At 44.2% G+C, this 27720-nt stretch overlaps 1 protein-coding gene across 5 annotated transcripts; it reads right to left on the bottom strand.

Annotated features, from left to right (window-relative positions):
* Positions 1-886: 886 nt before the first annotated feature.
* On the bottom strand, positions 887-27704 carry Rabepk (Rab9 effector protein with kelch motifs). 5 transcript variants are annotated; one of them, XM_070013496.1, is made up of 9 exons: positions 27392-27704; positions 23576-23834; positions 21443-21501; positions 18774-18931; positions 15754-15906; positions 7639-7800; positions 5784-5933; positions 2652-2801; positions 887-1194 (listed from the first exon to the last, which is right to left on the bottom strand). In XM_070013496.1, exons 3-9 carry the CDS (start codon positions 21493-21495, stop codon positions 905-907), a joined length of 1116 nt encoding a protein of 371 aa, XP_069869597.1. In that variant the 5' UTR covers positions 21496-21501; positions 23576-23834; positions 27392-27704; the 3' UTR covers positions 887-904. The 5 variants fall into 5 exon arrangements, with proteins under 5 accessions (XP_069869597.1, XP_069869605.1, XP_069869622.1 ...); XM_070013504.1 differs by having other exon boundaries at positions 23576-23830; XM_070013521.1 differs by lacking the exon at positions 2652-2801.
* Between the last annotated feature and the right edge of the window lie 16 nt (positions 27705-27720).

The following is a 27720-nucleotide window of genomic DNA, read 5'->3' as shown; positions in this document are numbered from 1 at the left end:
GCTGGGAAGTTGGCTCAGTGCTAGAGTGCTTGCCTTGCATGCATGAGGCCCTGGGTTCCATACCACAGCACCACTTTTGGCTTTTTCTGCTTATGTGGTACTGTGACTCAAGTGGTAAAGTGCTAGCCTTAAGCTGAAGAGCTGAGGGACAGCACCCAGGCCGAGTTCAGTCCAACGATGGACCGAAAAAAAAAAAAAAGGTAATATATTTTACTAGTGTCTAAACTGCCAGTATAATTATCTCACTCCCAGGCTATATATTTATCTGAAGTAGATAAGTTATATAGTGTGCAGAAAATATTTAGAGGGCTGGGAATGGGGTTTAGTGATAGAGTGCTTGCCTAGCATGCATGAAGCCCTGGGTCCCATTCCTCAGTACTACATACACAGAAAAAGCTGGGAATGGCACTGTGGCTCAACTGGTAGAGTGCTAGCCTTGAGCAAAAGAAGCTCAGGGAGCCGGGTGCCAGTGGCTCACACCTGTAATCCTAGCTACTCAGGAGGCTGAGATCTGAGGATCGTGGTTCAAAGTCAGCCTGGGCAGGAAAGTCCGTGAAACTCTCATCTCCAATAAACCACCAAAAAACCGGAAATGGCACTATAGCTCAAGTGGTAGAGCGCTAGCCTTGAGCTGAAGAGCTGAGGGACAACACCCAAGCCCAGAGTTCAAGCCCTATGACTGACAAAAAAAAAAAAAAAAGCAGCTCAGGGACTGCCAAGGCCTGAGTTCAAATCCCAGGACTGGCAAAAAAAAAGTATATCTCTATCTATCTATCTATCTATCTATCTATCTATCTATCTATCTATCTATCTATCTATCTATCATATATACATCGTAAAGGCAGAAAACAGTGGAAGTTTCACTTTTATGAAATAACAGGAATAATAAAAGTTGTGTATTTTATTAGTCAACTACAGTCACAAGACAATCATCATAGATTTCCCCTTCTGTATTCATTCCACCAAACACAAAACAGAGCAGTGTGTCAGCCTGATTCTCTTGTGAGTCACCATCTTTGTACACTCTTTTGTCAGTGGAATCCCCTTTCTCATCTTCAAAGTTTAGAGTGACAGAATTCAAGTTGTCTTTCTCAGAGGCAGATGTCACTGACCATGGAATGATGCACATGGAATGGTCCAATCGTCCAGCGGGTAGGAAAGTATCAAATTTAAGCAAGGTCCAGTGCTGCTTTTCTATGTACAGGGGGAAAGAACAAAGGCCTGATTTACTATATGAGCTGAGACACATTAAAAAGGAAAAAAAAGGGCTGGGAATGTGGTTTAGTGGGAGAGTGCTTGCCTAGTATGCATGAAGCCCTGGGTTTGATTCCTCAGTACCACATACAATTAAAAAGCCAGAAATGGCACTGTGGCTCAAGTGGTAGTGCTAGTCTTGAGCAAAAGAAGTTCAGGGACAGTGCCCAGGCCCTGAGTTCAAGCCCCAGGACTGGGGGAAAAAAAACAAAAAGCCAGACACTGATGGCTCATGCCTGTAATCCTGGCTCCTCAGGAGGCTAAGATCTGAGGATTCACAGTTCAGAGCCAGCCCGGGCAGGAAAGTCCATGAGACACTTATCTCCAATTAGCCAAGAGAAAACTGGAAGTGCTGCTGTGGCTCAAATGATAGAGTGCTCTTCTTGAGCTGAAGAGCTCAGGGACAGGCCCAGGCCCACAGTTCAAGCCCATGACTACAAAGTTAAAAAAAGAAAAAAAAAGAAAAAAAAAGTGACATTGTTAATGCTTTAATGACATTCTACAAGCTTAGTGTTTTCCTTCTTCGCAGCACCTGGGGATTTTACTTAATGGCTGGGACGCTGCCCCTGAGCTTTTTCACTTAAGGCTATCACTCTCCCACTTTGAGCCAATTCCACTTTTTTTTTTTGGTAAGTAGTATTTTATTTTTATTTTTTATTGTGAAAATACTGTACAGAAGGGTTACAATTATATGGGCAAGGTAATGAGTACATTTCTCTCTCTCTCTTTTTTTTTTTTTTGGACCCGGTCGTGGGCCTGAACTCTGGGCCTGGGCGCTGTCCCTCAGCTCTTCAGCTCAAGGCTAGTGCTCTACCACTTGAGCCACAGCACCACTTCCCGCTTTTTTTTTTTTCTGCTTATGTGGTGCTGAGGAATAGAACCCAGGGCCTCAAGCATGCAAGGCAAGCGCTCTACCACTGAGCCACCTTCCCAGTCCCGGTAATGAGTACATTTCTTATCAAGCATTGTTGCCTCCTCCTTTGTTTCCCCTTCCCATCCCTTCCCACCTTCCACCCCCACCCCCACCCCCCAATTCCGCTTTTATGGTGGTTAATTGGAGATAAGCATCTCATGGACTTTCCTGCCAGGATGGCTTACAACTGCAATACTCAGATCTCAGCCTTCTGAGTAAGTAGGATTACAGGCATGAGCTACCAGCAGCTTGCCTTAGTTTTCTTAAGATTTAGACACAGTTACCAACTTGAGAAAGGAAAGCACAATGTTCTTTTTCTTTTTTTTTTGGTTGGCCGTGAGGCTTGAACTCTGGGCCTGGGCGCTGTCCCTCAGCTCTTCAGCTCAAGGCGAGCGCTCTACCACTTGAGCTACAGTGCCACTTCCACAATGTTATTTATCTAAGTGTTTCTATTTGATGAAAGACTGGAGTGACACCTGCTCACCTGTGTGATACTGGTACATGGTGTCCAGTGCGCCAGTAGGAGTCATTCCTCCGAAGACATACACATGCTTTCCCACAGCCACAGCTGAGTGGGCAGCACAGCCTGCTGGAGCAGCCCCTGTGGGACTAAGCTGCTGCCACTTCATGTCACCTGCCAGACAGAGATTTGGCACAATATGGGCTAATAAATGGTTTCCAACTCTACTGCTGTTTGCAAACCAATTACTGGAGGTGACCCCTAAGAATGCTTAGAGATAATGGAGCCAATTGTAATATGCAGGGAGTGGGGAAAGGAGCTCAGTGGTCTATAGCTGTGACAAGAATCACAGGGGAGCACAGCGCCAGTGGTTCACATCTGTAATCCTAGCTACTCAGGAGGCTGAGATCTGAGGATCATAGTTCGAAGCCAACCCAGGCACTCTTATTTCGGATTAATCACCAAAAAGCTAGAAGTGGAGCTGTGGTCAAAGTAGTAGACTGTGTGTGTGCATGCACAGTCACAGACACACACACACAAACACACACAATCACAGACACACAGACACACATAAAAGAATCTCAGGGGATTCTGATGGAGGTGCTCTTTGGAGCATGCTGAGAAATGTGATACAACCTTTTAAAAATTCACAGTTAACTGTGCAGAAAGTAGGTAATGTTCTGTATGCACATACGTACAGATAACTATATGTTTTAATTACAATTCTGGGTGTCTGTGTGGGGAGGGGTTGAGAATATATGTTTCTGTGTGTTATGTGCTGGTCCTGGGCCCTGAATGAGTACTCTCCCTGAGAGTTTGTGCTCAAGGCTAGCGCTCTACCACGGCTCCATTTCTGGCTTTTTGGTGGTTAATTGTAGTCTTACAGACTTTCCTGCTTGAGCTGGCTTCAAACCGTGATCCTAAGATCTCAGCTTTCTGAGTAGCTAGAATTACAGTCGTGAACCACTGGTGTCCAGCTCTTAATGTAATTATTATTATGATTATTTTTTGCCAGTCCTGGGGCATGGAGACTGTCCCTGAGGGCTTCTTTGGCTCATGGCTCTCTACCACTTGAGACACAACGCTACTTCTGGCCTTTTCTGTTTATATGGTACTGAGGAATTGAACCCAGAGCTTCATGCATGCTAGGCAAGTATTCTACCACTGAGCCACACTCTTAGCCCCTCTTAATACAATTCTTTAGAAACTTTGAAAGTGCTAGCTAAACACTTCAAAATTTAACAAATCTTATTGAATAGTCATGGCAGCCCTGTGAATTGCTATTATATCTGTTTAGCCTTCTTCTTACAGATGAGCATACAGGATAAGAAAAGGAAGAGGCTTGCATTAGACCACCACTACTTGTATGAACTAGACATATACTTAGAGCATCAAAAGGAGCCTCTGATCTAGGGGTGTGGCTCAAGTAGTAGAGTGCCACCCTAGCAAATAAGACCCCAGTTCCACTTAGAAAAAAAAAAGAGAAAAAACCAGCAGCAACAGCAAAACTTATGTTCTCTTTACTGCAACTTGCTGCTTTAGCACCTACTGCCATGTTTATATTTTTTTCCAAACAGGCACTGAAATAAGGTAAACTAGCACTAGATTTTAGGATAATTTGGGTAGTCAGGACAAAAAAGAAGTAAAAAGAATAAAGAACCCTACTTGTGCCAGGTGGCGATGGCTCACACTTGTAATCCTAGCTACGAAGGAGACTGAGATCTGAGTATCAAGGTTCAAAGCCAGCCTGGGCAGGAAAGTCTGTGAGACTCTTATCTCCAATTAACCACCAGAAAACCGGAAGTAGCGCTGTCACTCAAAGTGGTAGAGCCCTCACCTTAAGCATACACACAAAAAAGTTCAGGGCCAGTACCTGGGTCCTGAGTTTAAGCTCCAGTTCTCTCTCTCTCTCTCTCTCTCTCTCTCTCTCTCTCTCTGGGCCCTGAGTTTAAGCTCCAGGTCTCGGTCTCGGTCTCGGTCTCAGTCTTGGTCTCTCTCTCTCTCTCTCTCTCTCTCTCTCTCTCTCTCTCTCTCTCTCTCTCTCTCTCTCTCTCTGTCACACACACACAAAACCATCTGTGCTGTGCATCAGAAACTCATGTCTGTAATCCTGTCTACTCAGCTGGATGAGATTTGAGGACTGCAGTTCAAAGCCAACCTAGGCAGGAGAGTCTAGGAGAGTATTATCTCCACTTAACCACCAAAAAGTCAAGAGTAAAGCTGTGCCTCAAAAGGTAGAGTATTAGCTTTGAGAAAAGGAAGCTCAGGGACAGGCCCTGAGGGACTGGCACCAAACCACCCCACCCCACCCCACCCACAAAAGAAAGAAAGAAAGAAAAAGAAAGAAAGAAAGAAAGAAAGGAAGGACAGAAAACCAATTTGAAGTGTGGTAGTTTCATCCCCGTAATCTTAGTACTCAGGAGGGTTAAGTCCAGTCAACCTGGCCAGTTTGGCCAAAATTCTGCCCAATGTAGAAATCTCAGTCAGTGTCCCTTCAATTCAGAGAACTAGAACTTGGTAAAATTCCCAAATACTCTGCATAGGAGTTCCATGTCTCTGCACTTCTTGTAGTCTGGAGTAATACAGAAGCTGTACATTTATGAACAGATATGTGCTCACTCAGTATCTGCCAGATACTATGCTAAGTGCTGGAAATACCCTGGCAAATGAGAAGAAGCCCTTTTCCTAGTGAAGTTCCAACCTGGAGAAATGACCCAGAAAGAGTCTAGATTCTCCAGGGCTCCTCAAGCCCTTCAGATACTTTCCTCTTCCCAGGGTTTTCAACCACTTAGCCTGACCAGAATGTAATTCTGCTCATTCCCCTCCACATGTATAACCTGGAGATAGTCCTATCTACATGGGAGTAATGGCTATTGCCTAAAAGAACTCCAGTAAGGGAACACAAAGCATAATCAATTAATGAAAAGAGTAGGAATGTGGCAGGGTAAGAGATAATAAAGGCCTAAATACATGAGGTGCCAGGAAATGACTACATTTATTGTCATTATTACCTGTTACTATGCACATCACATTGGACAGGATCTAGTGAGGGTTTTGCCAGCTGGTCAAATACACAAATGCCAGCTGTACTTTTTTAAAGCACATTACAAAATTTTTTTTAAACATCTAAGACACTGTGCCCTCTACCCTACTTACTTATATCAATGCAATGAAGATCATCAAAGAATTTGTCCCCTGCCAAGCCTCCATGGATAAAGAGCTGTGTCCCTGCTGCCACCATCACATGACCATGCCGGGGAGATGGAGGATTTCCAAGTGTTTCTGGCTGGAACCAAGTCCGAGTATCTGCAAGAGCAAATTCATTGACATTAAGTGGCAAAGCTACAAAGCAAGAACAAGAGAAGTGCACCCAAGCCTCATTATCACCTCCCAGCATGCAGAGATGATGCAAGCAGCCAGGCAGATCTCCCTCCCTCCCTTTACATACAGCTGGACAGTTTCAGGGCAGGAGGGCCCACTATCTACCCATGCCAGCTTAGGTACTGGAAAGCCATTTCTTTTTTCTCTTTTATTTTTTGGTGTGTGTGGGGATGGGGTAAGGTTGGAGCTTAAACTCAGGGTCTGATATCTGTGTCTTACCTTTTTTACTCAAGGATGGTATTTAAGCTACATTTCTATTTCTGCTAGTCCTAGAGTTTGAACTTAGGGCTTGAGTGATGTCCCTGAGCTTTTTTTGCTCAAAGCTAGTGCTCTACTACTTCAGCCACAGCTCCACTTCCAGCTTTTTTTTGGTCAGTCTTGGGGAGTGAACTCTGGGCCTGGTGCTGTCTCTGAGCTGAAGAGCTCTACCATTTGAACTACAGTGCCACTTCTGGTGTTCTAGTGGTTAATTGGAGATAAGAGTCTCACAGACTTTCCTGCCTGGGCTGGCTTTAAACTGTGATTCTCAGATCTCAGTCTCCTGAGTAGCTAGGATTACTGGTGTGAGCCACCAGTGCCTGGCACTTGCAGCCTTTTTTTTTTTTTTTTTTTGGCGGTCATGGGGCTTAAACTCTAAACCTGGGTGCTGTCCCTGAGCTCTTCAGCTCAAGCTAGTGCTCTATCATTTGAGCCACAGCACCACTTTTGGTTTTCTGGTCGTTTATTAGAGATAAGTCTCCTGTACTTTCCTGCTCAGGCTGGCTTTGAATGGTGATCCTCAGATCTCAGCCTCTGAGTAGCTAGGATTACAGGTGTGAGCCACCATCTGCAAGCCACTTTCAGTTTTTTTGAAGATAAAATTCTCAAGAACTTTCATGCCTGAGCTGGCTATAAACCACAATCCTCAGTTCTCGGTACCCTGAGTAGCTAGGATTACAGATGTGAGCCACCAGTGCCCAGCTGTTCAAAAAAAAATTTTTTTTGGGTCAGTCGTGGGCCTTGAACTCTGGGCCTGAGCACTGTCCCTCAACTTTTCAGCTCAATGCTAGCGCTCTACCACTTGAGCTACAGTGTCACTACTGGTTTTCTGGTGGTTTATTGGAGATAAGAGTTTCACGGACTTTCCTGCCTGGGCTGGCTTTGGACCATGATCCTCAATCCTCGGATCTCAGCCTCCTGAGTAGCTAGGATTATAGGCATGAGCCACCAACACCGGCCTGTTCAAAGTTTTTAAATGGATCATTTATGACTTTTCAAATGCAAATATTGCTCTGGTGAGATTACATTAGCTTTCTTTGCCAAAAAGGACTAGAAATGAGACACTCTTCAGTGTTTTCTTTCTTTTTTTGGTTGGTCGTGGATCTTGAACTCTAGGCCTGGGCACTGTCCCTTAGCTCTTCAGCTCAAGAATAACGCTCTATCACTTGAGCTACAGCATTACTTCTGGCTTTTTCTGTTTATGTGGTGCTGAGGATCGAACCCAGGGCCTCATGCAAGGGAGGCAAGCATTCTAGCACTTCCCAGCCATTCAGTGTCATTTTCTAATCTTTGCTTCCTTACACCAGGGAAATGGTGGGCCAAGGAGGCCCTGACCAGGTATGTGGCAATCCAAGTGCACTTCAGTTCATACTTGCGTCAAACACATGTAGCTTCATATCCTGAACAGGCTGGGCGCCCCTTTCACCGCCCCCAAAGACATACAGCTTGTTCCCAATAGCTGCTGTTGATGTGTGGAATGTTCTTGGACATGGTGGGGAGTTGGTCACTTCTGGTGTGGTCCATGTCCTGGTTTCTGGTCCAGAGAGAAAAAAGGCATGTGAAATACCTGTGCTGAGAGGCCTCGGACTTTTTATTATTTTATTATTATTATTATTTTAGACATGGTCTGGCTGTATATCCCAGGCAGGCCTTGAACTCTTGAGCTTCCTGCTGCATTCTCCAGTGTGCCACTATACCAAGATCTGAGCTTGTCTCTTGATGGAACATGGAATGATCACCTTCCTACCCTAATTCTTTTTGTTGTTGTTGTTTTGCAGGTACTAAGGCTTGAAGTCAGGACTTGGATTCTGTCCCTGAGCTTCTTTTGCTCAAGACTAGTGCTCTACCACTTGAGCCCCAGTGCCACTTCATCTTTTTCTGAGTAGTTTAAACAAGAGTCTCACAGACTTTTCTGCCTGGGGTGGCTTTGAACTGTGATCCTCAGATCTCAGTTTCCTGAATAGCTAGGATTATAAGCATGAGCTACCAGCACCTGGCTTCCTACCCTAATTCTTTTTTTTTTTTTTTGGTCTGGGCCTGATCTCTGGGCCTGGGCACTGTCCCTCAGCTAGAGCTCTACCACTTGAGCCACAGTGCCACTTCCGGCTTTTTTTTTCCTGCTCATGTGGTGCTGAGGAATTGAACCCAGGGCCTCAAGCATGCAAGGCAAGCGCTCTACCACTGAGTCACCTTCCCAGCCCCATGGCCTAATTCTTGATGACCATAGAATAGTTTTAGGCAGGGAAGAATAAGGATGATATTTAGAATTTCCTTAGATAGACCAAAATTCAGGACTAAAAAGTCATAAAATACAATTAAGAATGAGGTCAGCTGGGTATTGGTGGCTCATTCCTCTAATCCTAGCTACTCAGGAGGCTGAGATTTGAGGATTGACGTCTGAAGCTAGCCTGAGGAGAAAAGTATATGAGACTCTTATCTCCAATTAACCAGCAGAAAAACTGGAAGTGGAGGAATGACTCAAGTGGTAGAATGCCAACAATGAGTGAAAAAGCCAAATATTAGTTTATTCTTTTTTAGAGAAAATAAAGTTGAAATAGACTGTTATTTGTTTATACGATATAGCTAATAAATGGCTAAGTTGGTATTTGAACTCTTTCAGCAACACTAAGGTATCAATATTTTCTTTCTTTTTTTTTTTTTTTTTTTGGTCAGTCGTGGGGCTTGAACTCTGGGCCTGGGTGCTGTCCCTCAGCTCTTCAGCTCAAGGCGAGCACTCTACCACTTGAGCTACAGCGCCACTTCCGGTTTTCTGGTAGTTTATTGGAGATAGGAGTCTCACAGTCTTTCCTGCCAGGGCTGGCTTTGAACCGCGATCCTCAATCTCAGCCTCCTGAGTAGCTAGGATTACAGGCGTGAGCCACCAGCGCCCGGCAGTATCAATATTTTCTACTCCTTTTTTTTTTTTTTTTAAGACCTAAGGACTTGAACTTGGTACCTGGTGCTTTTGCTCATTGGCTAGCACTCTACTAACTGAGCCATACCACTAATTCCTCTACTCTTCTAATTTAAGAATAAAAGCGAAGCCGGGCGCTGGTGGCTCACGCCTGTAATCCTAGCTACTCAGGAGGCTGAGATCTGAGGATCGCGGTTCAAAGCCAGCCCTGGCAGGAAAAACCATGAGACTCCTATCTCCAATAAACCACCAGAAAACCGGAAGTGGTGCTGTAGCTCAAGTGGTAGAGCGCTCGCCTTGAGCTGAAGAGCTGAGGGACAGCGCCCAGGCCCAGAGTTCAAGCCCCACGACTGACAAAAAAAAAAAAAAAAGAATAAAAGCGAGGCTGGGCATTGGTGGCTCATGCCTGAAATCTTAGCTATTCAGGAGGCTGAGATCTGAGAATCACGGTTCAGAGCCAGCCCGGGCAGGAAAGTCCATGAGACTCTTTATCTCCAACAAACCACCAGAAAACCTGAAGTAGTGCTGTGGCTCAAGTGGTAGAGTGCTTGCCTTGAGCAGAAAAACTCAGGGACAGCACGCAGGCACAGAGTTCAATCCCCCCACGACTGACAAAAAAAATGAGAGAGAATAAAAGTGGGCCTGGGAATGTGGCTTAGATAGATAAATAAATAAATAAAAGCTTATCATCCAGGAGAGGTTTAGTAGCTTCTTTCCTTTTAGAATAAAAAATGAGTTTTTTTTGTTTTTTTGTTTTTTTGTCGGTTGTGGGGCTTGAACTCTGGGTCTGGGCGCTGTCCCTCAGCTCTTCAGCTCAAGGTGAGTGCTCTACCACTTGAGCTACAGCGCCACTTCCGGTTTTCTGGTGGTTTATTGGAGATAGGAGTCTCACGGTCTCTCCTGCCTGGGCTGGCTTTGAACCGCGATCCTTAGATCTCAGCCTCCTGAGTAGCTAGGATTACAGGCGTGAGCCACCAGCGCCCGGCAAAAATGAGTTTTATAGTAACAGATGGACTGGACACATTCTTCGTGCAGAATGACTGGCCTGAGCACTCTTCCATGCCCACTTTCTCACTCAGCCCTAAGAAAATACCCACATTTTTCAAATGAGAAAAAATGAACCTCAGAAGCTTTAAATCCCATCTCCAGATCAGAAATCATATGAGCAGCTGTGCAGGCGGTTTGGAATAGAATCCATCAGAGTCCCTCCCATACTTGCTCCACCATAACACACCAATTATTATTATTTTTTGGGTCCGGTGTGGGGCCTGAACTCTGGGCCTGGGCACTGTCCCTCAGCTCTTCAGCTCAAGGCTAGTGCTCTACCATTTGAGCCACAGCACCACTTCTGGTTGTTTTCTTTTTGCTTATGTGGTGCTGAGGAATTGAACCCAGGGCCTCATGCATGCAAGGCAAGCACTCTACCACTGAGCCACCTTTCCAGCCCACCAAGTATTATTTTTTTGCCTGAGAAAGTGTTTTTGGTTAAATGTCTGCATTTAACATACAAAATATTGTATTAAGCATCCATTATATGTTTAATCATGAATCTGGAGACGGAACAAGTCTCATGCCCATACCCAAAGCACAATGTAGCTATAGCTACATTGAATCTTAGAAGCACTTAGGCACACAGTCAAGCATCAGAACAAATAATCAATAAGGAATCCAGCAGGGCACTGGTGGCTCACACCTGTAATACTAGCTACTCAGGAGGCTGAGATCTAAAGATCATAATTCAAAGAGAGCCCAGGCAGGAACATCCATGAGACTCTTATCTCCAATTAACCACCAGAAAACTGGACTCTTATCTCCAATTAACCACCAGAAAACTGGAAGTGACACTGTGACTCAAGAGGTAGAGCGCTAGCCTTGAGCTGAAAAGCTGAGGGACAGCATCCAGGCCCAGAGTTCAAGCCCCATGACTGACAAAAAAAAAAAAAAAAAAGAAATAAGAAAAAAAGAAAAAAAAATTAACAAGGAAGCCAGGCACCAGTGGCTCGCCTATAATCCTAGCTACTCAGGAGACTGAAATCTGAGAATTGCAGTTCAAAGTCAGCCAGAGCAAGAAAGTCCATGAGACTCTTATCTCCAATAAACCACTCAGAAAACTGGAAGTGGTGGTGTGGCTCAACTGTTGGAGTGCTCTCTTTGAGGTAAAGAGCTATGGGACAATGCCCAGGCCCAGAGTTCCAGCCCCATGACCGAAAAAACAAAATTAACAAGGAATACTCATTACTTGACTTATGTAACTGTAACCCCTATGTACATCACCTTCATACTAACAATAAAATTAAAAATTAAAAAAATTTGGGCCAGGCTGGGAAGGTGGCTCAGTGGTAGAGTGCTTGCCTTGCATGCATGAGGCCCTGGGTTCGATTCCTCAGCACCACATAAGCAAAAAGAAAAAAGCCGGAAGTGGCGCTGTGGCTCAAGTGGTAGAGCGCTAGCCTTGAGCTGAAGAGCTGAGGGAAAGCACCCAGGCCCAGAGTTCAGGCCCCACGACCGGACCCAAAAAAAAAAAAAAAAAAAAATTTGGGCCAGGCGCTGGTGGCTCGTGCCTGTAATCCTAGCTACTCAGGAGACTGAGATCTGAGGATCACAGTTCAAAGCCAGCCTGGGCAAGGAAAGTCTGTGAGACTCTTATCTCCAATAAACTACTAGAAAACTGGAAGTGGCGCTGTGGCTCAAGCAGTAGAGCGCTCATTTTGAGCTGAAGAGTTGAGGGACAGCACCCAGAGTTCAAGCCCCAAGACCTACCAAAAAAAAAAAAAAAAGAGTCTCAAAGACTTTCCTGCCTGAGCTAGCTTTCAACTGTAGTCTTCATATTTCAGCCTCCTGGGAAACTAGGATCACAGTTGTGAGCCACCAATGTTCTAAACAAAGATGTTCATCACTTAAGTTTTTTTTTTTTGGGGGGGGGTGAATAGTAGGGGGCTTGAACTCAGGGCCAAAGCACTGTCCCTGAGCATTTTGGCTCAAGGCTAGCACTCTACCACTTTGAGCTACAGTGCCACTTCCAGTTTTTGAATGGTTTACTGTATATAAGAGTCTCATGGACTTTTCTGCCCCGGCTGGCTTCAAACCAGACTCTTCAGATCTCAGTCTCCTTAGTAGCTAGGATTACAGGCATGAGCTACAGGCACCTGGCTCACTTTGTTCTTTATAATGTAAAAAGCTAAAAAACTTGTAAAAATGTTCAAATAGGGCTGGGAAGGTGGTTCAGTGGTAAAGTGATTGCCTTGCACGCATGAGGCCCAGGGTTCGATTCCTCAGCACCACATAAGCAGAAAAAAGCCGGAAATCGCACTGTGGCTCAAGTGGTAGGGCTCTAGCCTTGAGCTGAAGAGCTGAGGGACAGTGCCCAGGCCAGAGTTCAGCCTTCACAACCAACCAAAAAAACAAAAAGTTCAAATACAGGAGAATTATGATAGTGCAATTTTTTTTTTTGCTGTTGTTTTTTTTGTCAGTCATGGGGCTTGAACTCTGGGCTTGGGTGCTGTCTCTGCGCTCTTCAGCTCAAGGCGAGCGCTCTACCTCTTGAGCCATAGTGACACTTCCAGTTTTTGAGTGATTTATTGGAGATAAGAGTCTCACGGAGTTTCCTGCCAGGGCTGGCTTTGAACCGAGATCCTCAGATCTCAGCCTCCTGAGTAGCTAGGATTACAGGCGTGAGCCACCGGCGCTCTGCTTAGTGCAATGTTCTGTACTAATGAAAACATTGACAAAGGGGCTGGGAAGGTGGCTCAGTGGTAGAGCACTTGCCTTGCATGCCTGAGCCCTGGGTTCGATTCCTCAGCACCACATAAGCAAAAAGAAAAAAGCCGGAAGTGGCGCTGTGGCTCAAGTGGTAGAGCGCTAGCCTTGAGCTGAAGAGCTGAGGGACAGCACCCAGGCCCAGAGTTCAGGCTCCATGACCGGACCCCCCCCCCCAAAAAAAAAAAAAAAAGAAATCATTGACAAAAGTCCTAGGTTCTGGTATCTCACACCTGTAATCCTAAATACTCAGAAGGTTGAGATCTGGAGGATCCGGTTCAAAGCCAGCTCAGGCAGAAAAGTGTGCAATTAACCAGCAAAATTTACCACTGAAGGTATGGTTCAAGTGGTAGAGCACCAGCAGTAAGCAGAAAGCCCAGAGTTCAAGGCAAGGTACCAACATACACTCCTCCCATATACAAAATGTTGAAGAATTGTTGTTAAAACAAAATTACTTATGCAGTGGTTAGTAAAAGCAGATATAAAAGTAGGTATCTAATATGATCTTGTGTCTATAATACTGCACAGAAAAAACAGGGAAAGTAGTATATTAGTCCTCTCTACAAGGGATATGTTCCAAGACTCCCAATGGATATCTATATGTATATTACATACAAGTACATATATATTATATATAGCAGATACATATATACCTAGTGCATGCACACACATACATGTATATAGCATATATAATGGTTTTTTCCTATATATACTTATCTGTGATGAAGTCTGACCTATCAATCAGACACTAAGAAATTATCTATAATAATTCACAATAAAAGTTTCTAAAGGGCTGGGAATGTGGCTTAGTGGAAGAATGCTTGCCTAGAATGCATGAAGCCCTGGGTTTGATTCCTCAGTAACACAAACAGAAAAAGCTGAAAGTGGTGCTATGGCTAATGTGGTAGAGTGTCAGCCTTGAGCAAAAGAAGCTTAGAAACAGTGCCCAGGCCCTGAGTTCAAGCCCCAAGACTGGCTAAAAAAATAGTTATCTAGCCAGGCACCCGTGGTTCATGCCTATAATCTTAGCTACTCAAGAGACTGAGATCTGAGGATCATGGTTCAAAGCCAGCCTGTGCAGGAAAGTATGTGAGACTCACATCTCCAATAAACCACTAGAAAATCGGAAGTGGTACTGTGGCTCAAGCAGTAGAGCACTCGCCTTGAGCTGAAGAGCTGTGGGACAGTACCGAGGTCCAGAGTTCAAGCCCCTGCAACCAACAACAACAAAAAAAGTTATCTAAAACTTAAAAACTGTTCATTTCTGAAATTTGTTCATTTGTTCCTTTGTATTTTTCAGTACTGTGGATGTTAATCAGGGCTTTGTGTATGCTAGGCAGGTATGGAATTTTCCACTTAATATTTTTGGAATCACTAAGTTAGGTAACTGCAGCCAGAGAAAGGTAACCAATAAGGAGGACTGCTGAAAAGCTGAAGTAGAATGTGTGGTTTTTGCAAATGCTTTTACAGCTGATAAAATTTTACATTTGTAAAATTAATATATTGTACTGGTACAAAACAGTTTTAAATTATATTTTGAGAAGCTCCACCCTTCCACCCCCCAAAAAAAGAAGGACTGCTGAGCAGGGGACCGGTGGCTCATGCCTGTAATCCTAGCTACTCAGGAGGCTGAGATCTGAGCATCTCTGTTCAAAGCCAGCCCCGGCAGGAAAGTTCATGAGACTCTTATCTCCAATTAACCACTAGAAAACCCTAAGTGGCGCTGTAGCTCAAGTGGTAGAGCACTCACCTTGAGCTGAAGAGCATAGGGACAGCGTCCAGGCCCAGAGTTCAAGCCCCACGACCAACCAAAAAAAAAAGAAGGACTGCTGAACACAGAAATATTACTAACAGCATTTATATAACAAAATTATGGATGCCATTAGAGCATTTCCTAAGACTTTTTTTTTTTTGTTATGGTGGGGTTCAAACTCAAGGTCTACGCCTTGTCCCCGAGTCTCTTTTGCTAAAGGCTAGCATTTGATAACTTGAGCCACAGCTCCACTTGTGTTTTTCTTTTTCTTTTTGTAGTTTAGTGGAGATAAGAATCTCACAGAAATTCCTTCTTGGTCTGGCTTTGAACTATAATCCTCAAATCTTATCCTCCTTAGTTGCTAGAATTACAGGTGTGAGCCACTGGCCCCTGCAAATATTTCACAATGAATGTAAATGATTTTTTAAAAGAACAGATTAAGGTTTCAAAAAGACAAAAGGGAAGTTACCTCCCTAAAGAAGTTCAACCACCTCCTTCCAGGTGTGATGCTTCAATGTACTTCCCCTACGCTAAACCTGGCAGTCAGGAACTTGGCACTCATGGCTAATGAAACATTCTAAGAGGGAGAGGGTCTATGTAGAGATCTCTAAACTTTCACATTACTGACATTTATATGAGATAACTTTATTGTGGGGCTGTCCTAAGCAACCAGGACATATAGTAGCATCTCTGGCCTTCACTTGTTAGATGTCAGTAGTAATGCTAGTCCCAGCCAGGTGCGATAGGTCAAAAGGTTTTCAGACAAGGCCCGGTGTCTAGTGTGGGCATAACAAGCCCCACTGGAGAACCACTGACCTAGATGACCTGGTTTCTAGCTAGGCTTAGTCATTGACTCTTTGGTGACTGTAGGAAAGCCACATCCCCCTATAGGCCCGAGCAGACCACATGGCATAGCTGTTCCTTCCTTCCAGCTTTGTCATTCAAGCAGGGGATAAATTCCTAGTTCTCTGAAGCCAGCAAAATAAAGTTATTTCAATGTAAATGTGCTGCAATTATTACTGAGTGTGTGAATGATGAAAATTAAATAACCTTTGGCTCCTTACCAGGATTCAGAACTTGGAGACAATTTCGATTTCCTGACTGGTCGGCGCCTCCAAAAATCCAGATGCTGTCAGGTGTGCAGGAAGGAATGAAGCTGGCATGCTCATACCGGGGCAAGAGGCCTTCCCATGTGGCTAAATCCCACTGGTGTGTTTCTAGAAAACATTTCACCTAGTCATTACATTGGTGGCTACCAACTGCTTACCTTGATTGACAAATTTAGAGAAAGGAGTGAAAATAAGGCCAAAAGCGAAACATTAGTCTCTTGAAAGAAATGTTGTCAACCTCCTTGAAGTTCCATAGTAGACACTTTGGGACTGTCTGCCTAGCCCATGAAACTTCTTCTAGGGAAGCTATCTCCATTCTCTAAGCACACTGGCAGAGCCCAGTTGACATGTTTGTATAACATCACTACTTTTTAGCTTTAGCTGATAGGGTCACAGGTAGCCACCTGACCTAAAATGGGCCATTGGATCTACTGTTTCTGCTCTCTTCTGAGGCTAAGCAGTATTTCTTTTCTCCTTTTAAAATTTATTTTTATGTCTATAGAAAATAGAGAGGAGCTACAATTGTAGAAGGGAGTTATAAGCTATCATGCTCATTTATATGTACATTGCTTTTTTTTTTTTGGCCAATCCTGGGGCTTGCCCTAAGGGCCTGTGTGCTGTCTCTGAGCCTCTTTATGCTCAAAGCTAGCACTGTACCACTGAAGCCACAGTGCCACTTCTGGCTTTTTCTGAGCTGTTTATTGGAGATAAGAGTCTCAGGGACTTTCTTGCTCTGGGCTGGCTTTGAACTGTGATCTTCAGATATCAGCCTCCTGAGTAGCTAGGGTTACAGGTATGAGCCACTGGCACCTGGTGTACAGTGCACTTTTGATCATCATTCTTTCCATCATGTTCCCTCATCCTCCTAGGCTGTATTTCTTACCTTTGGATTCTGCAAAACATCCCTGGTACCTACATAATAAAATTTTACTCAGCTAACTCATATAATCCTAGCTAATCAAAAGGCTGAGGTCTAAGATTTGTGGTTTGAAGCCAGCTTGTGCAAGAAAGACTGTGAGACTCTTATCTCCAGTTAACCACCAAAAAAGCTGAAAGTTAACAATCCTTATTTTAGCTAGCAACACGTCTACTGGCCTATGTATTTTGTGGAAAAATACTATACATTGAAAAAAGTAACTATAATTAATAGATTACTACTTAAAAACCATAGGTAGGCCAAACACTGGTAGCTCAGGAGGTTGAGATCTGAGGATTGTGACTTGAAGCCAGCTGGGGCAAGAAAATTCTTGACTTCTTTTTTTTTTTTTTTTTTTGCTGCTTCTGGGGCTTAAACTCAGGGATTGGGTGCTGTCCTTGAGCTTCTTTGTGCTCAAGGCTAACGCTCTACCACTTGCCACAATGCCCATTTTCTCAGAGTAGTTTATTGGAGATAAGTGTCTTACAGGGACTTTTCTGCCTAGGCTGGCTTTGAACCTTGATTCTCAGATGTCAGTCTTCTGAGTAGGTAGGATTACAGTGTGAGTCACCCCTTTTGAGACTCTTATCTCCAATTAACCACCAGAAAATTGGAAGTGGAGCTGGGGCTCAAAGCGGTAGAAGACTAGCCTTAAGCAGAAAAGCTCTGGGACAGCACATAGGCCTTGAATTTAAGCCTCATGACCCTCCCCCCCCAAAAAAAAAAGAATTTCATTAGATTGTGAACTTATTTGAGGACTGGAGGAGATTCACTGACACTTGATTGCCTAGTTTAGGGAGCAGTGATCCAAACGTCTAGAGAAGAGTAGCAGGGACTACAACAACTTAAGAGAAAAAGAGCCCCCACAAATAGCAGCCCCAGCTCCATAACATTGTTGCCATGTAGACAGGCAGACCTACTGATGTCAGACTTTTCAAAATTATCCTAAGAAGTCTAAACATTTCTATTTTTGTATGCAGACACCTGCATACTTGGTGTGTAAACAAGACTGAAACAACAGCAATGTTATATGGACCTGGGCAAACATGTATATGATTCATCAGTTTTCAACTTCCATCCCTGTGTACATAGTAGTTATTTGTCATTGAAACACTCATAAATACTTGTTCTGTGCTAGGTGCTCTGGGATTGACATAATGATGAGGAAAATAACCATATTACCTATCTCCAAGGAGCCTGTTTTCTCTTGGGGAAGACAGATTAAAAAAAAAAATCTTGTATGTCAAGGGCTGTAAGGTGGTGGATGGGAGAATATGTGCTATTATGGACATTAGAGGAGTTAGTGCCTAAACTAGACTGTAGGTATCAAGAAAAGGCTTTTCAGGTAGAAAGGGACTTTTAATTTGGGATCTGTGGTAAGGAAGGAGAAATACTTTCCAAGGAGAGGAAATACTGTGTGCCATGATTTGTAGAGTAGAACTCAAAATGTGTCCAAAGACCTGAAGTTCTATTCAGTACAGCAATGGTGGGTTGAGGAGAACCAAGAAATGTGGTTAGGAAAGGCTTGAAGATAGAGAGTGATGTAATTGGATTTGTATTTAAGACAATATTCACTTTCTAGTGTCTCATGTTTTTTGCCCAAGTCTGGCCTTAGACCACAATCCTCTTATTTATAGCCTACTATGTAATTTGGACCATAGGTATGGCCACTGTTGGCTGAGATAGGGGACCTTGAACTTGATCTTCTTTGTCTTGCTTCCCAAGTAGCTGGGATTACAGGTGTGATCCACTGTAGCTGGCCTGTGATGTTGTGATGTTGTTGTGGTTGTTGTTGGTTTTCTTTCTTCCTTCCTTCCTTCCTTCCTTCTTTCCTTTCTTCCTTCCTTTCTTTCTTTCTCTCTTTCTTTCTCTCTCTCTTTCTTTCTTTCTTTCTTTCTTTCTTTCTTTTTGTCTGTCTTTCTAAGAAAGTCTGTCTATCTGTCTATCTTTCTTTCTAAGAAACAGCCTTCTCTGTGGTCTGAGCTGTCTAGTATTCTTAGGAATTCTGTTAACAGTTGCTATCCCCAAACCAGCTGTGTTCCATACCTGGTAATCTTACCTAGATCCAGCATATGTACATCTGAGAAGCTTTGGTTTGGATTTGCTCCTCCAACAATGAAGACCTTCCCTTTCTTGGCATCACCAACAGGGGGCAAATATGAGCAGCTGTGGCCAACTCGGGGGCTGGGGCTGTCTCCAAGGGGAATCAAAGTGTACCTGTCAAAGGGAAGATATATTCAGGGGCTTGAGCAAAGAATAAATGTAGCTGTGTATTTTTTTCATCCCCTATAACATAGAAGCTTCAAATTGGATCCAACAAACCAACACTTCTATGATCAGTAACAGAACCTTCCATTTGCTTATCTTTGGCTTTTTGGTTTTGTCAATCTGATATCACAGTAATCATTTTATTTTTTGTGATACTATAGTTGGGACTCAAGGCCTTCCACTTGCTAGTAGAGCCACTCTACCAGTTGAGACATTCCCCATTCCATTTTGTTTATTTTTCAGATATGGTCTGTGCTTTGCCAGCCTTAGACCATGGTTCTTCTACCTATGACCTTCCACATAACTTGGATCACACCACCACACAGTTTGAGGCTCAGGTAGGGTCTTGCCGGAATAGCTTAGAACTGCAATCCTCTCAATTTCCTCCCATGTAGCCGGGATTAGATGAGAGTGAGCTACTATGACTGAATCCATTTCAGAGCAATCTGTTGGGAATGCAAGGTTTACATTTGATAATAGAAAAACTGGCTGGGAAGGTGGCTTAATGGTAGAATGCTTACACAGCATGTATGAAGCCCTGGGTTCAATTCCTTAGAAAAAAACTAGAAGTGCCAGGCGCTGGTGGCATGAGCCACTCAGGAGGCTGAGGTCTGAGGACTGCGGTTCAAAGCCAGCTCAGGCAGGAAAGGCTGTGAGAATCTTTTGTTTGTCAGTCGTGGGGCTTGAACTCTGGGCCTGGACCCTATCCCTGTGCTCTACAGCTCAAGGCAAGCGCTCTACCACCATAGCACCACTTCCGGTTTTCTAGTGGTTTATTGGAGGTAAGAGTCTCACGGACTTTTCTGCCCAGGCTGGCTTTGAACCGTGATCCTCAGATCTCAGCCTCTTCAGTAGCTAGGATTACAGGTGTGAGTCACTGGCGCCTGGCTGGCTGTGAGAATCTTATCTCCAATTAAGCACCAGAAAACCAGACAGCTCAAGTGGTAGAGTGCTAGCCTTGAGCAAAAGAAGCTCAAGGACAGTGCCCAGGCCCTGTGTTCAAGCCTCAGGACTGGCAAAAAAAAAAAAAAAAAAGTTGGTAATAGGGAAACAGACATCCAGAAATGTTCATTAGTGTGTCCTGGCATAGCACAATGGTTATAAACATGGTTTATGAAATTTGGAAAGAGCTAGCTCAATTCTCAGCTTGGATACTTTCTTTTTGTTATTATTGATTGTGGGGCTTTTTTTTGGGGGGGGGTGGGTCCAGTCGTGGGACCTGAACTCTGGGCCTGGGCACTTCCCTCAGCTCTTCAGCTCAAGGCTAGCGCTCTACTACTTGAGCCACAGCTCCACTTCCGGCTTTTTTCTTTTTGCTTATGTGGTACTGAGGAATTGAATCCAGGGCCTCATGCATGCAAGGCAAGCACTTTACCACTGAGCCACCTTCCCAGCCCAGGGGCTTGAACTCTGGTCCTGAGTGCTGTCCCTCAGCTCTTCAGCTCAAGACTTAGCACTCTACCACTTGAGCCACAGCACCACTTGTGGTTTTCCAGCGATTTATTAGCCATAAGAGTCTCACAGACTTTTCTACTGGGGCTGGCTTTGAACTGTAATGATCAGATCTCAGCCTTCTGACTAGCTAGGATTGCAGGTGTGAGCCACTAGTACCCAGCAAGCTTGGATACTTTCTAGATGTGTGTCCTTTAGAAATGACTTAACTTTTCTAAATTTTAGTTTCCTTTTAAGTAAAACAAGCACAGAAATTGTTCTCATTTCCAATCCAAAGAAATGCCAGATTGGAGATACTTCTACTGGTCCTGGGGAAACACTGACACCTCTCTGCAGCCTTTAGTGAGTCCCTTTTCAGCAATGATAACATTTCAGTACCATCACTTGCTTGGTCAAAAGCCCCGTTCACAGTTACTGTTTACCTTTGCACTTCCAATGCCTACATAACAGCTGCACCTGTCAGGCCAATGTTAGTTGAATGAAGGGTTGGTTGAATAAACAGCCAAGAAACACTGAAGCCAGTTTAATCTAAATTCAATTCCCTAAAATCTTAAGAATGAATCACAGCTCAAGGGAAGACAGAGCATTGGAGCTGAGGATAACAGATGGTCAGTGCTTTACTCTTTTTGGTAAAGGGATTTTAATAAAATTAACATCTGCTCTGTGATAATTATTGTGCTTTCCCCCACCCCTCATCTTTTCTCTGAAGACTTTCTCAGAAGTTTGAGTCTAATTCCTAGAAACTGCAGACAATTTCATCTTTATCCCTTCTTATTGGTGATCAAATATGTTAGTAAACTACCTACTTTGAAGCGAAACAAAAACTGTGTGTGTGTGTGTGTGTGTGTGTGTGTGTGTGTGTGTGTGTGTGTGTGTGTGTGTGTGTGTGTGTGTGTGTGTGTGTGTGTGTGTGTGTGTGTGTGTGTGTGTGTGTGTGTGTGTGTGTGTGTGTGTGTGTGTGTGTGTGTGTGTGTGTGTGTGTGTGTGTGTGTTAGCTTTCTTACAGACCATATTGCTTTCCTGGGCTTGTCTCCAGGCTCCAAGACTGGCAGCTGCGTCATGATGTCCTATGCATATGAAAGAAAGGCACTTTTTAGACATTTGTGATTATCTTCTTCCTGAAACACAGCACAAATCAGGCTACCTACTCTTTGATATTGTTTCTATTAGAATGTGGACACACTAGCATACACAATACCCTGGGTTTGATCTCTAACATCAAGCAAGAAAAATTAACACATTTCATGTTGAATATACCTATCTCTAAGGCCTGGCTAATCTGCATAAGTATCACAAATCATTTAATATATAATCTTTTTTTCCCTCTGTACTAGAATTGAATCAAGGCTTTGAATATGCTAGGTAAGTAATCTGCCATTTGTGCCACATCGGCCTGCCTTTTTATTTGTATTTTTGTTTATGAGATAGGGTCTTGATAATTTTGCCTAGGCTGATCTCAAACTCAGGAACCTCCTGTCTCTACCTTCTAAATACTTGTTTTTTTTGTTTGTTTGTTTTGAGGAGACAGACAGGTGACTGGCAGGTGAACTCAGGACCTTGTGCATACTAGGTGAGGTTTACTATCTCTCAGATGAGGCTACCTTCAGCCAATCCAACAAGATTATTTTTTAACACAATCCAACAGGATTTTTTTTTGGCTAACATTGTAAAATATCTGCCTGTGATTCTCATGGAGGAGGCATATATCAAAATTTCAGAGGCTATAGGTGTTTATGAAAGAATAAAACATTAAAAAAAATTTTTTTTAGTCATGGGGCTTGAACTCTGGGCCTGGGCGCTGTCCCTCAGCTCTTCAGTTCAAGGTTAGAGCTCTTCCACTTGAGTCATAGAGCCACTTCCAGTTTTCTGCTGGTTAATTGGAGATAAGAGTCTCATAGATGTTCTGACCCAGGCTGGCTTTGAACCTCGAGCCTCAGATCTCAGCCTCCTGAGTAGCTAGGATTAAAGGTATGAGCCACTGATGCCTCACTAAGAATAAAACATTTTATGAAGCTGAGAAATACTGAACTTTAGGGCAAATTTTGGCCTCAGCATGGCACAGAAGTCCAGCCATTTGTTCCTCTAAAATCTCTAAAACCTCTAAAATCTCTAGCAGTTTCTTTTGCAGACTATTTCATAACCCACAATCTGCATGGCTTCTCTTACCTTTTTCACGTAAACCTGCAAACTCCTAGTCATTCTCCAAACCTTAGTTTAAATGTCCCTTCCTCAAAGAAACCTTCCTTGCTTCTTTTGCTTTCCTCTTAATTTCACTCCCCTAACTGACTTCCTTCTGCTCAGGACTCTGACAAGTATCTATTAAGTTACTATCACTGCAGTAATCATTCTGAATGTAATGATGTACTTTAAACTTCAAATCTAGCCTTCACATTCTAGAAACCAATTTTGTAGAGTGCTAGGCCTTATAATTCATTCTGAGAACCTAAAAATGGACCTGCCCTGAGTAGAAGTGAGTAAAGAATGAATTAAGGAAGAAAAGGAGAAATTAAAGGCTGAGAGCATGGTTCAAGTGGCAGTGTGTCAGCCTAATAAGTGCAAGGCCCACAGGGGGCCAACAAGAAACTCCAGTACCAACAAGAAAAGGGTAAACCCAATCTGTAGTTTCGCTCATGGACCAGTTTCCAGGTATCCAGTGGGGTGGGATCCCAGCGGTGGATTTATAGTAGCTAATCCCATCCCTGCCCCTCATCTCTGAATGGCTGGTTGTTTTCAGTCAATGTGCCTTGTTTGGGACTATGGGTGCACCCTTTCCATGTGATTCAGACTCACTCCCCTAACCTGCGAGGCTGACCCTCTCCCATGATCAAGCTGCCCCCCATTACCTGCAGTGACTTAGGTCAGTCATGGGAGGAGGCTCCGACCAGAGGGAGCTGGACTTAGCGCTGGAACCTCAACTAGCGTTGGAAACATACTGCAGCCAACCGCTGGGCTTCTGCTGAAACTGCCCCGCCTCCGCCCCCGCCTCTGCCTCCGCCCCACCCCAAGGGGCCTGCTAGTATGGGCATCTAGGGAACAACGCTTATGCTTAAGGTTGCCAGGTGTCAAGCCTAGCCCACTGGCTGTTTCTGGGGCACCCCTGCCTCTGGGGAGAAAAATAAGCCCGGCCACTTGGACACTTACAAGAGAAATGCCTTGGGTTGAGCATCCACTGGGTGGCCCAAATTCCTTGGGCAGCTGTTGTATCCTACAGGGGCTCACAGTGACTGTGGTTGATAGAAAGGGCTTCTGAAGGGGTAGGAGTCGGGAGCGATCCAGCGTGTGCAGTCTTGAGGCCAGTTCAGGCTTTGGTATCTAATTAAACATCTGACTCATCCCAACAACTGCCATTTGTGGCTAGGCCAGGCTCCAAACATACCCTTGTGCTCCTGGGACTTACTGTCTGACAAAAGAGAGGAAACAAAAAAGATAACAAAACTAGGTATGACTGCAAAGAGTGCAAGGAATAAAATGTTTACTGGTGAAATTTTCTGTTCTTGAGGAAGTTAACTTTTCTCTGGGTTTCAGAGTACTTCTGTAAGACTAACCTTGCAAGGTATATCATAGTTGTGTGTGTGCTGGAACAGAGAATATAATGTCTACACTATGCTCAGCACCCTTTTACTGCCCATACCAGTACTACATCATTTGGGGCATGTTCACCTGAATTATCTCTGACCTATTTCCTAGCCATCGCTTTCCTGTGACTCCTAAAACAGAGATTGCTCACCTATGTCTCATTCAAAGAACCACATAATCATTATGTCCTAGAAACTGGAGGAATAGCTGGGCTAGCAACAACAGCTTAGTGGGAAGGAAGACTTGGGTTCAAATCCAAGCCCAGTACTAACCATGAAATGCTGACATTTGACAAGTTCAGCATCCTCTCTAAATCATGACTTCTGTGTATAGAATGGGAAAGTAATACCTGATGTGCAGAGAAAGCTGCTGAGGATATACTAATATAGGTAAAAAGCCAACTCAAGAAAAATTTTTTGCCGGTCTTGGGGCTTGAACTCAGGGCCTGGGCACTGTTCCTGAGTTTTTTAGCTCAAGGCTAGCACTCTATCACTTGAGACACAACACCAGTTTATGTGATACTGAGGAATTGAACCCAGGACTTCATGTATGCTAGGCAAGCACTCTACCACTAAGCCACATTCCCAGCCCTCAGGGAAAACTTTTTTTTTTAATTAATTTTTTTTTTTTTTTTTTTTGGTTAGTCATGGTGCTTGTATCAACTCTGGGCCTGGGTTCTGACCCACAGCTCTTCTGCTCAAGTCTAGCACTCTACCACTTGAGCCACAGTGCCACTTCTGGTTTTCTGGTGATTAAAGAGTCTCACGGCTGGGCACAGGTGGCTCACGCCTGTAATCCTAGCTACTCAGGAGGCTGAGATCTGAGGATTGCAGTTCAATACCAGTCAGGGAAGGAAAGTCTGTAAGAATCTTTTTTTGGGGGGGGGGGGTAGTCGTGGGGCCTGAACTCTGGGCCTGGGTGCTGTCCCTCAGTTCTTCAGCTCAAGGCTAGCACTCTACCACTTGAGCCACAGCGCCACTTATGGCTTTTTTTTTGCTTATGTGGTGCTGAGGAATTGAACCCAGGGACTCATGCATGCAAGGTAAGCACTCTACCACTGAGCCACCTTCCCAGCCCCTGTAAGAGTCTTATCTCCAATAAACCACCAGAAAACTGGAAGAAGCTCTGTGGCTAAAGGGCGCTAGCCTTGAACTGAAGAGCTGAGGGACAGTGCCTAGGCCCAAAGTTCAAGCCCCACAACTGACAACGTTCTCCCCTTCCCAGCCTGCCTTAGCTTTTATTTTAGAGACAGTTTCACTATGTACTACAGGCTGGCCTTGAACTCATTATCCCACTGCCTCAGCCTTCCCAGTGCTGAGATTATGTATGTACCATGCATTTATTACCACGTCTGGTTCGCTGTAGTCCAATGGGATTAGGAATAGAGATTAGTGGTAGAGTGCTTGTCAGGCCTGAGGAAGACCAAACGTTTGTTACCTGATACCATTAAACACAAATATTTAGGCCATTGTCTCAAAAATACACTTTAGAGGGGCTGGGAAGGTGACTCAGTGATAGAGCGCTTGCCTTGCATACATGAGGCCCTGGGTTCGATTCCTCAGCACCACATAAGCAAAAAGAAAAAAAGCTGTAAGTGGTGCTGTAGCTCAAGTAGTAGAGCACTAGCCTTGAGCTGAAGAGATGAGGGACAGCACCCAGGCCCAGAGTTCAGGCCCCACGACCAGACCCCCCCCCCCAAAAAAATACACTTTAGAGTAAGTATTAAGTCCTTGGTGATTCAATTATTATTATTTTTTGCCAGTTCTGGGGCTTGAACTCTGGGCCTGGGTACTGTCCCTCAGCTTTTCAGCTCAAGGCCAGCGCTCTACCACTTGAGCCACAGCGCCACTTCTGGCTGTTTCTGCATATGTGGTGCTGAGGGTCTCATGAATGTGAGGCAAGCACTCTACCACTGAGCCACCTTTCCAGCCCAAAGTTTTATTTTTATTATTTATTTATTTATTTTGGTAGGTTGTAGGGCTTGAACTCTGGGCTTGGGCGCTGTCCCCATGCTCTTCAGCTCAAGGTGAGCACTCTACCACTTGAGCCACAGCACCACTTCTGGTTTTCTAGTGGTTTATTGGAGCTAAGAGTCTCATGGACTTCCCAGCCTGAGCTGGCTTTGAACGGAGATCCTCGGATCTCAGCCTCCTAAGTAGCTAGGATTACAGGTGTGAGCCACCAGCGCCTGGCCCGAAGTTTTATTTTTATTTATTTTTTGGTCGGTTGTGGGGCTTGAACTCTGGGCTTGAGTGCTGTACCTCAGCTCTTCAGCTCAAGGCTAGTGCTCTACCACTTGAGCCACAGCGCCACTTCCAGCTTTTTCTGCTTGTGGTGCTGAAGAATGGAACGCAGAGCCTCATGCATGCAAGGCAATCACTCTACCACTGAGCCACCTTCCCAGCCCCTCTGCTGAGCTTTTTCCTTAGCAGGTATCACTTCCTATTGTTCTATGAGTCATTTATTGTTTATCTTCTATCTTCCCTAGTATATAAATTACAGATTGAGAATAGAGAAGGTTCTGTATTGTGTTGACTGAATATACAAAATGCCTACAATGGTACCTGAGATACAAGTATTGGTCAGTAGACAACTGTAAAAATGAACTATTAGGGCTCAAATAGAGTGCTAGCCTTTAGCAAAAGAAGCCTAGGGACAGTCCTTAGGTCCTGAGTTCAAGCCCCAGGAATGGTAAAATAAATAAATAAATAAATAAATAAATTCAAAAAAAGAAAACTGGTATTAAAGGTATACTGAGTGCCAGATGCTTTTTTTTTGTTTTTTGAGGAGGGGTGTTACTAGGTCTTAAACTCAGGGACTAGACACTGTCTATCTGTCTGCCTGTCCCTTACCTTTTTTACTGAAGGTTAGTGCTCTATCACTTGAGCCACAGCTGCATTTCCTACTTTTTTGGAGATATGTATCTCATGGACCTACATGCTTGAGGTTGGCTTCAAAGTGCAATCCTCAGTCCTCAGCCTCCTAAGTTGCTAAGTTTATAGGCATGAGCCACTGGCACCAGGTCCCAGGTACTGTTTTTAGCACTGGGACTACAACAAAAAGCTCCCCACCCTCAGGGAACTCAAGTGAAAGTATCCTTAAGTCTGTAACCAGTTTTCCAATCTTGGCTCCACTGTCAGTTTCCTGTGGGATTTGGGGCAAATCATTTAATGAGTCTAAGCTTTCCAATCCTATCAATCGTTATAAAGATAAAATGGGAGGGAAAAGCAATATTTGTATAGCATTTAGCATAAGTCTCAACATTTTCCTTCCTTCTTTCCTGAGGACTGGAGGTCTGACTTGGGTGCCGCAGGTCTAGGCAGGACCTTCATAAGGCCTTGGAAGGTACTTCCCAGGTAAGGCTGCAACAGCCAGGCTTACCCAATTTTTTAACTGAAGATGTTGAGTGCTTCACAGGGTCGGAATAAGAAACCAGGGAATGTTCAGTTTCCCAAATCGCCGTTTTCTCTCGGAAATGCGTCTCCAGGTTCCCCCGAAATGAATCTGGAGGAAAAAAGGTGAAATAAAAACCAAAATAAAAATGAGTAGTCAGCCGTAGCTGAGAACTACAAGTCCCAGCATTCCTCGAGACCAACAATTACGGGTCCCAGCTAGTTTTGTACGCCTGAACGACTGGGGCTCTCTCTCGGCCGGTACCCCGGGTTCAGCGAAGAGGGCCTAACGCGTCAGGAAGTTTCCGGGGAGAAGCA

The sequence above is a fragment of the Dipodomys merriami genome, unplaced genomic scaffold (assembly GCF_024711535.1).
Source record: "Dipodomys merriami isolate MVZ:Mamm:240054 unplaced genomic scaffold, mDipMer1.0.p SCAF_11, whole genome shotgun sequence".
NCBI classification, from domain to species: domain Eukaryota; kingdom Metazoa; phylum Chordata; class Mammalia; order Rodentia; family Heteromyidae; genus Dipodomys; species Dipodomys merriami.
This window is presented reverse-complemented; position numbering and strand designations above follow the sequence as displayed.

Excerpts from the sequence above, each read along its gene's own strand:
- Rabepk (XM_070013496.1), bottom strand. The coding sequence starts at position 21,495 with ATGACGCAGCTGCCAGTCTTGGAGCCTGGAGACAAGCCCAGGAAAGCA. Across the intron at positions 7,801-15,753 it reads TCTCCAAGTTCTGAATCCTG|AAACCAGGACATGGACCACA; the intron begins GTAAGGAGCCAA and ends TCTCTGGACCAG. Across the intron at positions 1,195-2,651 it reads CATGTACCAGTATCACACAG|AAAAGCAGCACTGGACCTTG; the intron begins GTGAGCAGGTGT and ends CCCTGTACATAG.